The 12,909-nt window shown below is 41.7% G+C and overlaps 1 protein-coding gene and 1 long non-coding RNA gene across 2 annotated transcripts in view; one reads left to right on the forward strand and one right to left on the reverse strand.

Moving 5' to 3' along the window:
- LOC121923060 overlaps positions 1 to 821 on the forward strand; it is a 9,572-nt gene extending 8,751 nt beyond the window's left edge. The window contains exon 3 of the long non-coding RNA XR_006102282.1: positions 420 to 821. This is a non-coding gene — a long non-coding RNA (uncharacterized LOC121923060). The remainder of the gene's footprint in view (positions 1 to 419) is intronic.
- A 6,795-nt stretch (positions 822 to 7,616) lies between these two features.
- LOC121922990 (zinc finger protein 501-like) lies at positions 7,617 to 11,697 on the reverse strand. Its single transcript, XM_042453037.1, has one exon. It carries the CDS (start codon positions 11,671 to 11,673, stop codon positions 10,138 to 10,140), a length of 1,536 nt encoding a protein of 511 aa, XP_042308971.1. The 5' UTR covers positions 11,674 to 11,697; the 3' UTR covers positions 7,617 to 10,137.
- Positions 11,698 to 12,909: the final 1,212 nt, after the last annotated feature.

Raw genomic sequence — 12,909 nt, forward strand, 5'->3', positions numbered from 1 at the left:
TTTTGGGAACTGTAGTTTTGTGAGATGTTTGGCATTCTCTGTCAGAGAGCTCTCATGCCACAATCAACTACTATTCCCAGGATTCCCTAGCACTGAGCCAGGGCAGTGATAGCAGTCTCAAACTGGAATAGTTTTTCAGTGTGTTTTGGACCTATATTAAACTCATCAGGCGGAGCTGAATGTTTTGTTTGTCAGTGAAGTTAGTAATAAAAAAACAATGATATATTGTTGGTAATTAGAAAATTAAAGCTACTTTTTAGTACTATTGTTTCATACTTTGGGGCACTAATTTATTGATACCAATATAAAGAATATATATAAACTTGCAAATAACATACCAAATGTAGAAATGTGTTTCAGTCAAAGACCTTTGTGAGATGCAGACTCTATTCAACTTCATTTTCCCTTTGTTGCTTTAGGGATAGCAAGTGGAGGCTCATGAACAAAAAAAAAAAGTCAACTCTGGATGCATTTTAGAAGAAAGAAGGTTCAAAACGTTTGTTTTTTATACAGGGTTTCCTTGAGCGGGTTGTTTTCATTTCATATGTTCCTGTTTTAAATAAGTTGGTTGAAAATTGCTGATCTGCTCTTTTTTGTGGGGTACAAACCTATTCCTTTCCATGTTATTTTGCCTCTGGTGCTAGTTTTTCTGTTCAGGAAGTAATGCCCAGGGAACGTCTGTTTTGTATGCCTGTATTTGTCTCATGCATCCCAGAGTAATGGGTTAATCCTCTAAAAAAAGAGGGGGGGGGGATCAGAAGTAGAAAAATCTCTTTAACGTATTTTGCTTCCTAAATAAAACAGTGCATGGTTTTTCAAAATGTGTGGAATTGCATTTGTGAGGATGAGTCAGATGAATCCCATTCTATCCCTACATCTGTCTGGGCCATCATTTCTACAAGTGATCCTCGGGAGCATTTGATCCTCAGCTTTCTAGTATTTTAGAGAGAACTCTTAGCATGTTCAGTGCTGAGTTTGAAATGGAAAGAATAAAAATTAAACCAGAGTCATGTACAGAAGCATAAAATTTGTGGTTTGACATCCCAGAGTTTTGCATATAATGTCTAATATCAACCCATGTGCCTCCCCCATAGTAGATATGATTGTAATGAAGTTTTTTCTGTACCAGACTGATGTTATTATGTCATGAGGCACATGTTATGTGTGCTTCATGTTAAGGTCATCCTGAAGTAGGGGAGGCCATCTGGTTGGGCACAGTGTGGCAGAAAAGGCACGTCGAAAGGGCACAGTCTAGCCGCCCATTTCAACAGCAGAATCCCCACTATGGATTGACAAAGCCCAAGAGATGTTGCTGTTTCCATAACTTTCCATCTTTTCCACCAGAGGCAGTAGGAAGCATCTCCCAGAGGTTCATGTTAAAAACTGTCAGAATGCCTTACATGTTGAGAGTCCTCTGGCCCAGATGCAAGCTATCCCTCTCTTCCTTGGTAAAATACAACCAGCTCAAATGAGACTAGGCACTGGAAGGAGGAAATATATGAGTATTTCATCATTCAGAAATACAGTGGAACCTTGGTATCCATGGGGGGGGGGGGGGTCAGTTCCGGACACTACCCCACCTTCGCGGATAGCAAAATCAATGGATGCTCAAGCTTACATTGTCCCTAATGGTGGTGCACCCACATGCGCTGCCATTGGGGACTATGCAAGCTTATCTGCGGATGCTCAAATCCGCAGATGGCAGGACCACAGATACCAAGGGCCTACTCTAATGCCTTCTAACTCTGAAATCTCTGTATGTATATTCCCCTACACAGAGAAAGGCCATTGCTCCCCCTTTGGAAAGGAAAGGAGAACTGAGCAGCACTCGGTGTTCTTTCTTTTAGACCTGTTATGCATGGAAAACCGTTGGCTCCACAACTACCTTGTTTGATCTCTTTCACCTCTTGTGTTGCATGGCAGTTTTTCCGACTTTGTCCTTCCAGGAGAACAGCCATCTAGGAGATGACAGCCTGTGGGAAAACAAATGATGCCATTTCTTGGACTCCTACATCGGTTGCTTTCCCTCAAAAGAGGGGAAGGGTTTGTGCTTGGGTATAACTGAGAAAGGGGGTCATTGCAAAGAGTACTGGAAAAGGTAGAGGTGATGGGAAAACTGAGAAGGGGAAGGAAAGGAGACCAGGCAGGTTTTAGTTGGGAGGGAGACTTTCCATTTTAATAAGATTTATCAAATGCAACTAAATCTGTAGAATGTTTGAACCTTCTCTGCTGGAAATGGACGTATCACAGGGAAGTACGAACATAGAATCATAGAGTTGGAAGAGACTGCAAGGTCCATCCAGTCCAACCCCCTGCCATGCAGGAACTCTCACTCAAAGCATCCCCGACAGATGGCCATCCAGCCTCTGTTTAAAGACCTCCAAAGAAAGAGACTCCACTACTCTCCGAGGGAGTGTGTTCCACTGTCAAACAGTCCTTACTCTCAGGAAGTTCCTCCTAATCTTTAGATGGAATCTATTTTCTTGTAGCATTGTTCCGTGCTCTAGTTCTAGTGTTCTAGTCTCTGGACAGGCAGAAAACAAGCTTGCTCCATCTTCAATATGACATCCCTTCAAATACTTAAACAAGGCTATCATAATGGCTTTTAACCATCTCTTCTCCAGGCTAAACATACCCAGCTCCCTAAGGCATACTTCATAGGGCATGGTTTCCAGACCCTTCACCATTTTGGTCGCCCTCCTTTGGATACGCTCCAGTTTCTCAACATCCTTTTTGAATGGTGGTGCCCAGAACTGGGCACAGGATTCCAGGTGAGGCCTGACCAGAGCAGATTACAGTGGCACTATTACTTTCCTAATAACATTGGCCATTTTAGTTGCTGCATCACGCTGTCGACTGTTGAAAATAACATTGTTGAAAACTAAACGCAGAAAGTCATCTGGTCTGCGCCACAAACCCTCATCCTGAAAAATCTAGCCTATGAATACAACATACACTAAACATTTCTATATTTCACAATACGATTGTCCCTCTGTATCCACGGATTCTTTATCCATGGATTCAAGTACCCATGGCTTGAAAATAATAAAATGGTATGAATTCCAAATAGCAAACCTTGATTTCACTATTTCCTGTAAGGGAGACAATTTTACTACACAATTGTACTTAATGGGACTTCAGCATCCACAAACTAGTGGAGACCAATGGCCAACTGTATGATCTGCAATTCAATAAGGCATGTTTTGTGAAATATTTTTCTATTACTATCAATTGAATGAAGAATCATTTTCTATTTACAAAACATACTTTCGGACACTTTTCAAGAAGAGAATTGACCCCATGAATTTCATAAAGTTTTCTTAGGCAATAAACCCTTAGAGGTAGTTTTGCCAGCTTTCTTCTGAAATGGAGCCTCCAGTGTACACACAGAGCCAGTGTGGTGTAGTGGTTTGAGCATTGGGCAATGAGTCTGGAGACCAGGGGTTTGAATCTCCATTTGCCCATAAAAATCACTACATGACCTACAATAAGTTGCATGCTCTCAACCTCAGAGGAAGGCAATGGCAAAACCACTCTGAACAAATCCTGCAAACTCTGTAACCCTTAGGGTCACCATAGGTTGGAAAGGATTTGATGGCACACACCACCACATGTGGGACTCGTTGGTAGTCATCCAATTACTAACCAGGGCTGATCCTGCTTAGCTTCCAAGATCAGAGGGGATCTGGGGTATTTAGACAGGGGGACCTTTCATGGTTGTACCTAAAGGGGAATCTGAGCAGCTGTTCCTTGTTATTGGGTCACATGACAAGCAACCTGTTGAAATTCCTCCTTCTACACAACATTTTGAGGTAGATGAGCCTGCCCTAGTTTTCACTCTGGCCACCCAAACAGAGAACACGCAACTTCCTTGTTGCAATAGCTCTGCTGGCTTTGGGTTTGTTTCCAGACACAATTCAAAGTGCAGGTGATGACTTATAAACATGTGTATGGTTCAGATCCAGGTTATTTGGAGGAATCAACTTCTTATGAATCAGCCTGCGATTTGAGATCTGCTGGGGAGGTCCAGCATTGAACTGTAATCCCGGAGACCGGGGTTTTATTCCCTGCTCTGTGAAAGGGTGGCCTTCGTGTCACCATAAGTCAGAAATGAATTGCAGGCGCACAACAGAAGGGCCTCCTCTCTGTCTCACCACATTCACAGGTACATCTCAGTGGCTGCCCCCAGGGTCTACAATTCCCTTCCTGGAGAAGTTAGACTGGCATTTCCCTTTTCCAGACAAGACTCCTACTGTTTCAACAGACATTTGATGAATGACCACATAAAGCCTATCTCACCTAAACAATGCATTGGTGCTTGCCAGTTGTTGTGCTGGGGTACGTGTGTGTGAAAATCCATGTTTTTGTCTGGTTTTATTGTTTAAATATCTGAAGGACTTTATTTTTCCATATGAGCCTGCCTGTATTTTGTGCTCTTCCTTTAGAATCATAGAGTTGCAAGAGAACCCAAGGGCCATCCAGTCCAAACCCATTCTGCCATGCAGGAATACACAACCAAAGCACTCCTGACAGATGGTCATCCAGCTTGTTTAAAAGCCTCCCGGGAAGGAGACTCCACCACTCTTTGAGGTGGCATATTCCACTGCTGAACAACTCTCCCAATGTTGAGGCACAATCTCATTTCCTGAAGTTTCAATCCATTGCTCTGGGTCCTAGGAGATTATCAAATGGGGGAAAGGAGGGAGCGAAGCGGAGCACTCCTGTCCTTATCGCATTGCGCTTATCCTGTCCTCCCTTTAGTTAAGTAGAATGTCCCCATCGCTTTGTATTAATGGAAACTTCAGTTAATGCAAATTGATGGGGACACTCCACTTTACTGATAGGATGGCATAAAGACACAATAAATGCAAAGTCATCTGATAATCTTTGCCCAATCGTGCAATGACAGCAGCAATCCACTTGGCTCCCCTACTTTTCCTCATGTGATTATCTCCTAAGTCTCTGGAACTGAAGAAAACAAACTTGCTCCATTTACAGTATGACATCCCTTCAAATATTTAAACATGGCTATCACTTTTTAACCATCTCTTCTCCATGCTAAACATATCCAACTCCCTCAGCCTCTTCTCATAGGCATGGCTTTAGATCTTTCACCATTTTGGATGCCCTCCTCTGCACACCCCTTTCTCCATCCTACCACTTTTATGGGCACATCTGGTTGTAACATGATCATAGAATTATAGAGTTGGAAGATGGGGGCCTCCTTGGTGGCTGTTTCTGAGCTCCAGAACTCCCTTCCCAGGAAGGTTAGGCCGCAAGGTCCTAACTATCTTTTCAAAGGATAGTTAAGACTTCTTTTCAAAAATTACTTCCGCAGGTCTTTGAAGACTGACTGTCTAAGGGGACTAGACCTTGTAGAACTGTGCTGAACTGTCTCTGTGTTTTATTTTAATCTGTTGCTTTTAATGGCTATGCTTTTGGACTGGTTTTAATATTATGCACAATTCAATATATATTTTTTTACCATTTATATTATTTGAGGAGCCAGTATGGCATAGTGGTTTGAGTGCTGGACTACAACTCTGGAGACCAGGGTTTGACCCTGTGATAGGTCAGCCTTAGGGTCACCGCAAGTCAGAAATGACTTGAAGGCATACAACAAAAACAACTTATTTATTCACATGTATATGTAGTACCATCACTGTACATGGGCCTTTGCAAGTTAAAGAGCAACAAAACAGTTCCCTATCCTCAGGCTTTCAACCTAATTAAGGCATGATGCAAAAAGAAAAGAAGTGGGGGCCAGGGAAGGATTAATCCCAGCAGATACAACCTATTCTCTTACTCTGAAGCCAAAGTTGGGAAAGGCCTTTCATCTGTTTTTCAGCATAAGTATCATAGAATCATAGAGTTGGAAGAGACCACAAGGACCATCCAATCCAACCTCATTCTGCCATGCAGCAATACACAACCAAAGCACCCCCCAAAAGATAGCCATCCAGCCTCTGTTTAAAGACCTCCAAAGAAGGAGACTCCACCACTCTCCGAAGGAGTGTGTTTCACTGTCAAACAGCTTTTACTGTCAGGAAGCTCCTCCTAATGCTTAGGTGGATCTCTTTTCCTTTAGCTTGCATTCATTGGTTCAGGTCCTATTCTCTGGAACAGCAGAAAACAAGCTTGCTCAATCTTCAATAAGACACTCCCTTAAATAAACAGGGCTATCAAATCACCTCTTTCTTCAGGCTAAACATAACCAGCTCCCTAAGTCTCTCCTCATAAGGCATGGTTTCCAGACTTTTCACCATTTTATTTGCCCTCCCCTGGATATGCTTCAGCTTGTCAACATCCTTTTTGAACAGTGATGCCCAGAACAGGGCATAGTATTCCACGTGAGGCCTGACCAATGCTGTGCCAGCTTTCTTACCTTTCTCTGTGACAGTGGTAGCATTGGTATTTGATTATTTTAAAAAGCTATGCTGCTTTTCATAGAATAATAGTGTTGAAAATGATCCCAAGGGACATCCATGCCATGCAGAAATACACAATGACAGCACCCCTGACAGATGGTCACCCAGCCTGTTTAAAAACCACCAGAGAAGGAGACCACACCCCAAGGGAGCGTGTTCTACCGTCAAATAGCTCTTACAATCAGGAAGAGCTTCCTAATGTTTAGAGGGAATCCTTTCCCCGTATTTTCTGGAACAGCAGAAAACAAGCTTGCTTCCTCTTCAATATGTCATCCCTTTAAATATTTAAATATAGCTGCCATGCCACCTCCTAACTTTCTCTTCCCCAGGCTAAGCATACCCAGCTTCCTAAGCTGCTCCTCATAAGGCATGGCTTGAGTTGCAGCTTTGGGAGGTACACATGTCATTGTACCTGTCTTTGGGTTCTATATGGACAACTATAACCCCATATTGTAAACACAATCGCAATTGAAGTTCCAATATATATATACGTTTAACAACAATATAACATCTTATATATGAAATTAGACACATATGCCTTGTCCCAAAAGTTCCAAGAGTCCAATGAGGTGCCAGTGCAGGATTTGTTTGCTGGACTCTTCTGGTTGTGCTGTGGGATGCAAGCTTAAAACCTTAAAAATAAAATACAAAACAGAAGCAAATATAGACATTCTACTATAAAAATGTACCCATTTCTTTCCTCCTAAATACAGAACGTACAACACTAATACTGAAAGTGAAAAGGGCCTACTCCTTAGCCATAGCAACCCCAGATCCTCTTCAGGTCCAGCTCTCCCTCTCCTTCTGCATTGAACCAGCTAGTGCAGCCACTTCCTTAGGGTGAAACCAGCATTTATAGGTGTTAGACCTGTAGATCACCCTGCCATCAGCAACCATGCTCACACTTTGTGGACTCAGGGGCATGGCTTTCTTGACTATCCATCTTTAAGGATTTTTTCCCATCTTTTCCCCCTCTTGTCTTCTACCTTGCGAAGCATTATTGTCTTTTATAGTGAGTCAAGTGCATGATATGGTCAAAATAGGGCAATCTCAGTTAGCCACCCTGGATTCTCAGGAGAGTTCAGGCTTGATTTGCTCTAGGACCCATTTATTTGTCTTTTTAGCAGTCCACAGTGTATGTGGACCTCTCCTCTAGCACCACATTTTAAATGAGTTGATTTTCTTCCTGTCAGCTTTCTTCACTGTCCAGCTTTCACAACCACTCATAGAAATGGGAAATGCGATGGCATGGCCAATCTTGCCTTCATAGCTGCGCTTCCAAGTCCTAGTCTTTTGATTAATGACTAAGCCAAGGTATGCAAAATCTTAAATTACTTCAATGTCTTTATCGTCTACCATAGATTAACTGATGAAAATTCTCTCTCCTATCCACAGTGTAAAGCAGAGTTTTGTTTTGATCTAAACTGCATTAAAAACCAGGGAGAGGAGTAGTCAGTGATATCAGGAAAAAACAAAAAATTATGTAGCACTTTAAATATGAGCTGTTATTCCAAGACATAAGCTTTCCTATATTATTTCATTTATATCTTAGTTTGCTCCCATATGGGACTCAAAGAGGTTTACAAATTAGAACAATCAAAACAATATGGAGTACAAAAGTTTAAAAAACATTTTACATCCCGTTAAAACACTGCTTTTAGACATGAGCTTTAAAACAATTAAAATGTTTGAAATACATATCGCATACTAACAACAGCACATCTAACTACATATCCTTTTAACCCATGTCAGTTATAGCTGAAGGCCTGTTTAAACAAGGCAGTCTTTGCTGGCCAGCAGAAAGACAGCAGAGAGGCAGCAAATCAAACTCGCATCAGGAAGGAGTTCCAAAATCTGGGAACAGCCACTGAGGTGGTTCTCCCATGTCCTCACCAGCCAAGCGTGGCATATAACATTTCATCCAAAACCAATGAATTTATAAAAAAGGAATCCACTTGATATTATAAAGACACACCACCTATGTTTAACTGCCTGTGCAAATAATCAGTTGCTAAAACATTCAGGGAAATGTCACAGGCCTTGTCCGCATGGGCCAAAAGGCCAGTTTTGTCCCCCACTTCTGGCAGCATCCCATTCAGATGACGAAAGACCCAAACCCATTCTGGTGTGAGCAGCCTAGACAATATCCAGCACATTCAGCACCAGAACTGGGGTGTAACAACCTTAAAATGAAGAAGATCCTGAGCCCTCTGTTTCTTCACCACAGTGGCTATCTGCATGGGTGTCCTGTTGAGCTGCCCAGCACATCTGCTACTGTTACCAATCACTTGTTCTAAGGTCAGAACAAAGCATCCAGCTGTGTCATCTTCATTGGGCACATTGTTCTGACCTCAGAAATAAGCAACCACCACTAGTACCAGATGTGCCAAACAGGTCAGCAGGATGCCTATGCAAACAGCTTGCCATACTGTGGAGATGGAGGGCCAAGTAAAGAGAAGGTTTGGGCAGTTCCCAGTCCAGGATACTCCAGGCTGCCCTTGGAGTATCCTGGCCTGTGCAGACAAGGCCTTAGTCTGTGAAAGCTTATGCTACCAACTTCCTTCTCTCAGTTAGTCTCAAAGGTGCTCCGAGGTCCCTTTGTATACTCATCCAAACTAATACAGCTACTGTATGTCTTTTAACTGACATTCAGGGAAAATATTCTGTATATTTGTTTGTCTCAGTGAAAGCATCATTAAGATTCTTAATGAAATTAAGAAATTACTGGAGACCAAAGAAACATGTTTTAAATTACAATGAAAAAGGCAACATATATGTCGCTACATTTAAATATATGTGAAGAATGTATACTTGTGTGAGAAAATCTATGACACTGGGTCACGCAAAACAGGCTGAAAGCATCTAGATTAAAACTGTGGCAAAGAAAAATCTGCCATCATTGAGGATATCTCCCAGAGACTGCTGAACTAGAATGAAAGATTCAATGGCATCCTGGAAGAAATTATCAATTCTTTAAAAGGAACATACAACAGTAATGGGATACTTCAAGTACCCTGATAGCTGCCATAAATATAAAATCTGCCATGAATATAAAGTCCATCATATTCCAGCACATATACTTTCCAGGATGTAGAAGAACCAACAAGAGATCAACTGTCTTGAATCTGATTTCTACTAGCAGGGAAAAAATTGTAGAACAAGGTGGATGTGGTAGAAATCCTGGGTAAGACTGACCATGTCTTCTTGGAATATCTTACACACAGGAAGAGGAAAGATGAGCATAGTGTATGTTCATTTTGAACTTTAAGAACTCCCATTTTAATCCTGAAGATGGAAGCATTGTAGATCCTGTCCTTTCAGGTTTTGTTGCACAGAAGAAATGGAAAACTTTCATCATCAGAGGTTCACTATGGACTTTTAAGAAAGCTGCTTTCAATAAGCTTAAGGAAATACTGAGGAGACCTCAATGTTCAGATATGTGCAAACAGAAGGGAGCTCATGATGCAGACTTCCACACTGAATGACATTCTTTCCTCTGTATAGGCTCTTCAATGTTTAACACATGCTTCACTATTCTGAAGCTCTTTCCACATTATATTCCTCTTCCCCCTATGAGATTTTTGATGATTAATAAATGCTCCACCATCAGCGAGGTTCCTTTACATTATTTTCATTGATGCAGATTCTTCTGTGTGAGGTCTCTGATGTAAATGTAGATTTCCATGCCAACTAAAGGTCTTTCTGCAGTCTATACATTTATATGGTTTTCCACCTTGTGAGTTCTTTGATGGGAATGTAAATTTCCGCGCCTACTAAAACTTTTTCCACATTCCGTACATGTATGTGGCCTTTCCCCTGTGTGAATTTTTTGATGTGCATGTAAATTTCCACGGCGACTAAAGCTCTTTCCACATTCCATGCATTTGTATGGTTTTTCCCCTGTGTGAGTTCTTTGGTGTGAATGTAAATTTTCACGTCGACTAAAGCTCTTTCCACACTGTAGACATTTATATGGTTTTTCTCCTGTGTGAGTCCTTTGATGTAATTGTAGATTTTCACGCCGACTAAAGCTCTTCCCACATTCTGTACACTTATATGGTTTTTCCCCTGTGTGAGTCCTTTGATGTAAATGTAAATTTTCCCGCCGACCAAAATTCTTTCCACATACCATGCATTTATATGGTTTCTCCCCTGTATGAGTTCTTTCATGTGACTGTAAGTATACATTGTTACTAAAGCTCTTTCCACATTTCATGCATTTATAAGGTTTCTCCCCTGTGTGCGTCCTTTCATGCTTAATACACGCCCCACCATCCACAAAGCTCTTTCCACATTCTGTGCACTGGTATGGCTTTTCCCCTGTATGTGTTCTCTTATGTAGAGTAAGGGCATAATTCCTAAGGAAGCTCTTTCCACATACCATACATTTATATGTCCTTTCTCCCTCATGGGTTCTCTGATGTTTGCTATATCCTCCATTATCACTGAAGCTCTTTCCACATTGCATGCACTGATATCGTTTCTCCCCTGTGTGTGTTCTCTGATGTATAGTTAGGGCAGATCTTGCAATGAAGCTTTTTCCACACTCTGCGCATGTATATGGTTTTTCGCCTGTGTGAGTTCTTTTATGTAAAGTAAGGGCATTGCTCAAACTGAAGCTCTTTCCACATTCCATGCATTGGTATGGTTTCTCCCCTGTATGAATTCTTTGATGTTTCCTACGTGCTCCACTAGTATTGAAGCTCATTCCACACTGCAAGCACTGATATGGTTTCTCTCCTGTATGTGTTCTCTGATGTATAGTAAGAGCAGATCTTGCAATGAAGCTCTTTCCACACTCTGTGCATGTATATGGTTTTTCATCTGTATGAGTTCTTTTATGTAAAGTAAGGGTACTGCTCAAACTGAAACTCTTTCCACATTCCATGCACTGGTACGGTTTCTCTCCTGTATAAATTCTTTGATGTTTCATATGTGCACCGCTAGTATTGAAGTTCTTTCTGCACTGCATGCATTGATATGGCTTCTCCCCTGTGTGACTTCTCAAATGTATCTTTACTTGCCATTTACATTTGAATATTTTTCCACAGACAGAACATCTTTGACATCTTTTTCCTTTGAAATTTCCCTGTGGGTTCTGGAATTTACAAATATCAACACCCAGAGAAGCAGAGGGTTTCTTCTTTCCTTTCTTTGACTGGTTTCCATGGTGCCTTTTTGTTCTCTTTTGACTTCCCAAAGTCTCTAGTCCTGCTTCTTGCTTGATTGTTTGTAATGAAACCATAGGTACTTCCTCCCTGCCTTGCTCATTACCTGTTTGACAGAAAAGAAAAACAAAATTCCATTAGTAGCTCAGTACAGAAGCCAGAGAATCTTGCTAGGAATGAAGCCTAATTAGTTTATGCAGCCTAGTTATTCAGATAAGTCTATAAAATTGATTCCCCTTCCACATTACATCCCTTAGGGAACCCTTCTGACTCATACCAGTTTTATGCTATGCTCATGGAAGGGAAGGCTTCTAAGCAATACAGGCAGGGCATTAAATCCCAGCAAGAGCCAACCTCAGCCTATCAGTTGGGGCTTCTGCTTTTGTTTATGACCTGTACTTCATATGGAGAAAGAAGAACTTCACTTACAATACTTTACAAATGACCCAACTGTGCATGTTTCATATCCACAAAGAATACACTTAAAAAAGGTCATCTGCCAGGCAAACTTGGCATAAGAAGCATGTTGAGGGGACATGACACAGCTGTCTCTTTCTTCATTGTCACACCAACAGTGAAGTGACAAATACTAAAGACTGAGATCCATTCTTGTTTGTGAAAAGAAAGCAGGGAAAGTCCCAGTCTAACTTCTCTGGGAAGGATTTCCAGAGCCTGGGAGCAGCCACTGAGAAGGTCCTCTCCCATGTTCCCACCAGATGTACTTGTTAAAGTGTTAGGACAGAGAGAAGGGCCTTCCCAGCAGATCTCAAATCATGGGCTAATTTTAAGGAAGGATATGGTCTTTCATATAACCTGGACCTGAACAGTACAGGGCTTTTTAGGTCAAACTCAGCACTTTGAACTGTGCCCAGAAATGGACCGGCAGTCAATAAAGCTGTTGCAACAAGGGAGTTGTGTGTTTCTCATAGCCAGCCCTAGTTACCAATCTGGCTGCAGCTCTTTGGTCCAGTTGAAGTTTCCAAATGCTCTTCAAAGACAGGCACCCATTTAGGATAATAACAGCCTCTTTGGTTTGTAGTGCAAAGAGAATTAGAGTTGGGTGTCATCCACATACTGATAGCACCAAACTGCAAAACTCCAGATAACCTCTCCCAATCTTTTCATACACACACACACACACACACACACACACACACACACACGGTAAATATCATGGGACGGACCCACAGGCCAATGTCCATGGAGTCAAGCAGAAGTCTCCTAGCATTACCTTCTGGGTTTTGGGTTCATCCCTCTAGAACAGAGCAAAACCACTGTAAAACAGTGCCCCCCAAACCTCAACCCAGAAAGAT

The sequence above is a fragment of the Sceloporus undulatus genome, chromosome 2 (assembly GCF_019175285.1).
Source record: "Sceloporus undulatus isolate JIND9_A2432 ecotype Alabama chromosome 2, SceUnd_v1.1, whole genome shotgun sequence".
In the NCBI taxonomy this organism is placed as follows: Eukaryota; Metazoa; Chordata; class Lepidosauria; order Squamata; family Phrynosomatidae; genus Sceloporus; species Sceloporus undulatus.

Bases quoted from the DNA above. Each gene is read 5' to 3' on its own strand.
- LOC121922990 (XM_042453037.1), bottom strand. From the start codon at position 11,673: ATGGTTTCATTACAAACAATCAAGCAAGAAGCAGGACTAGAGACTTTG.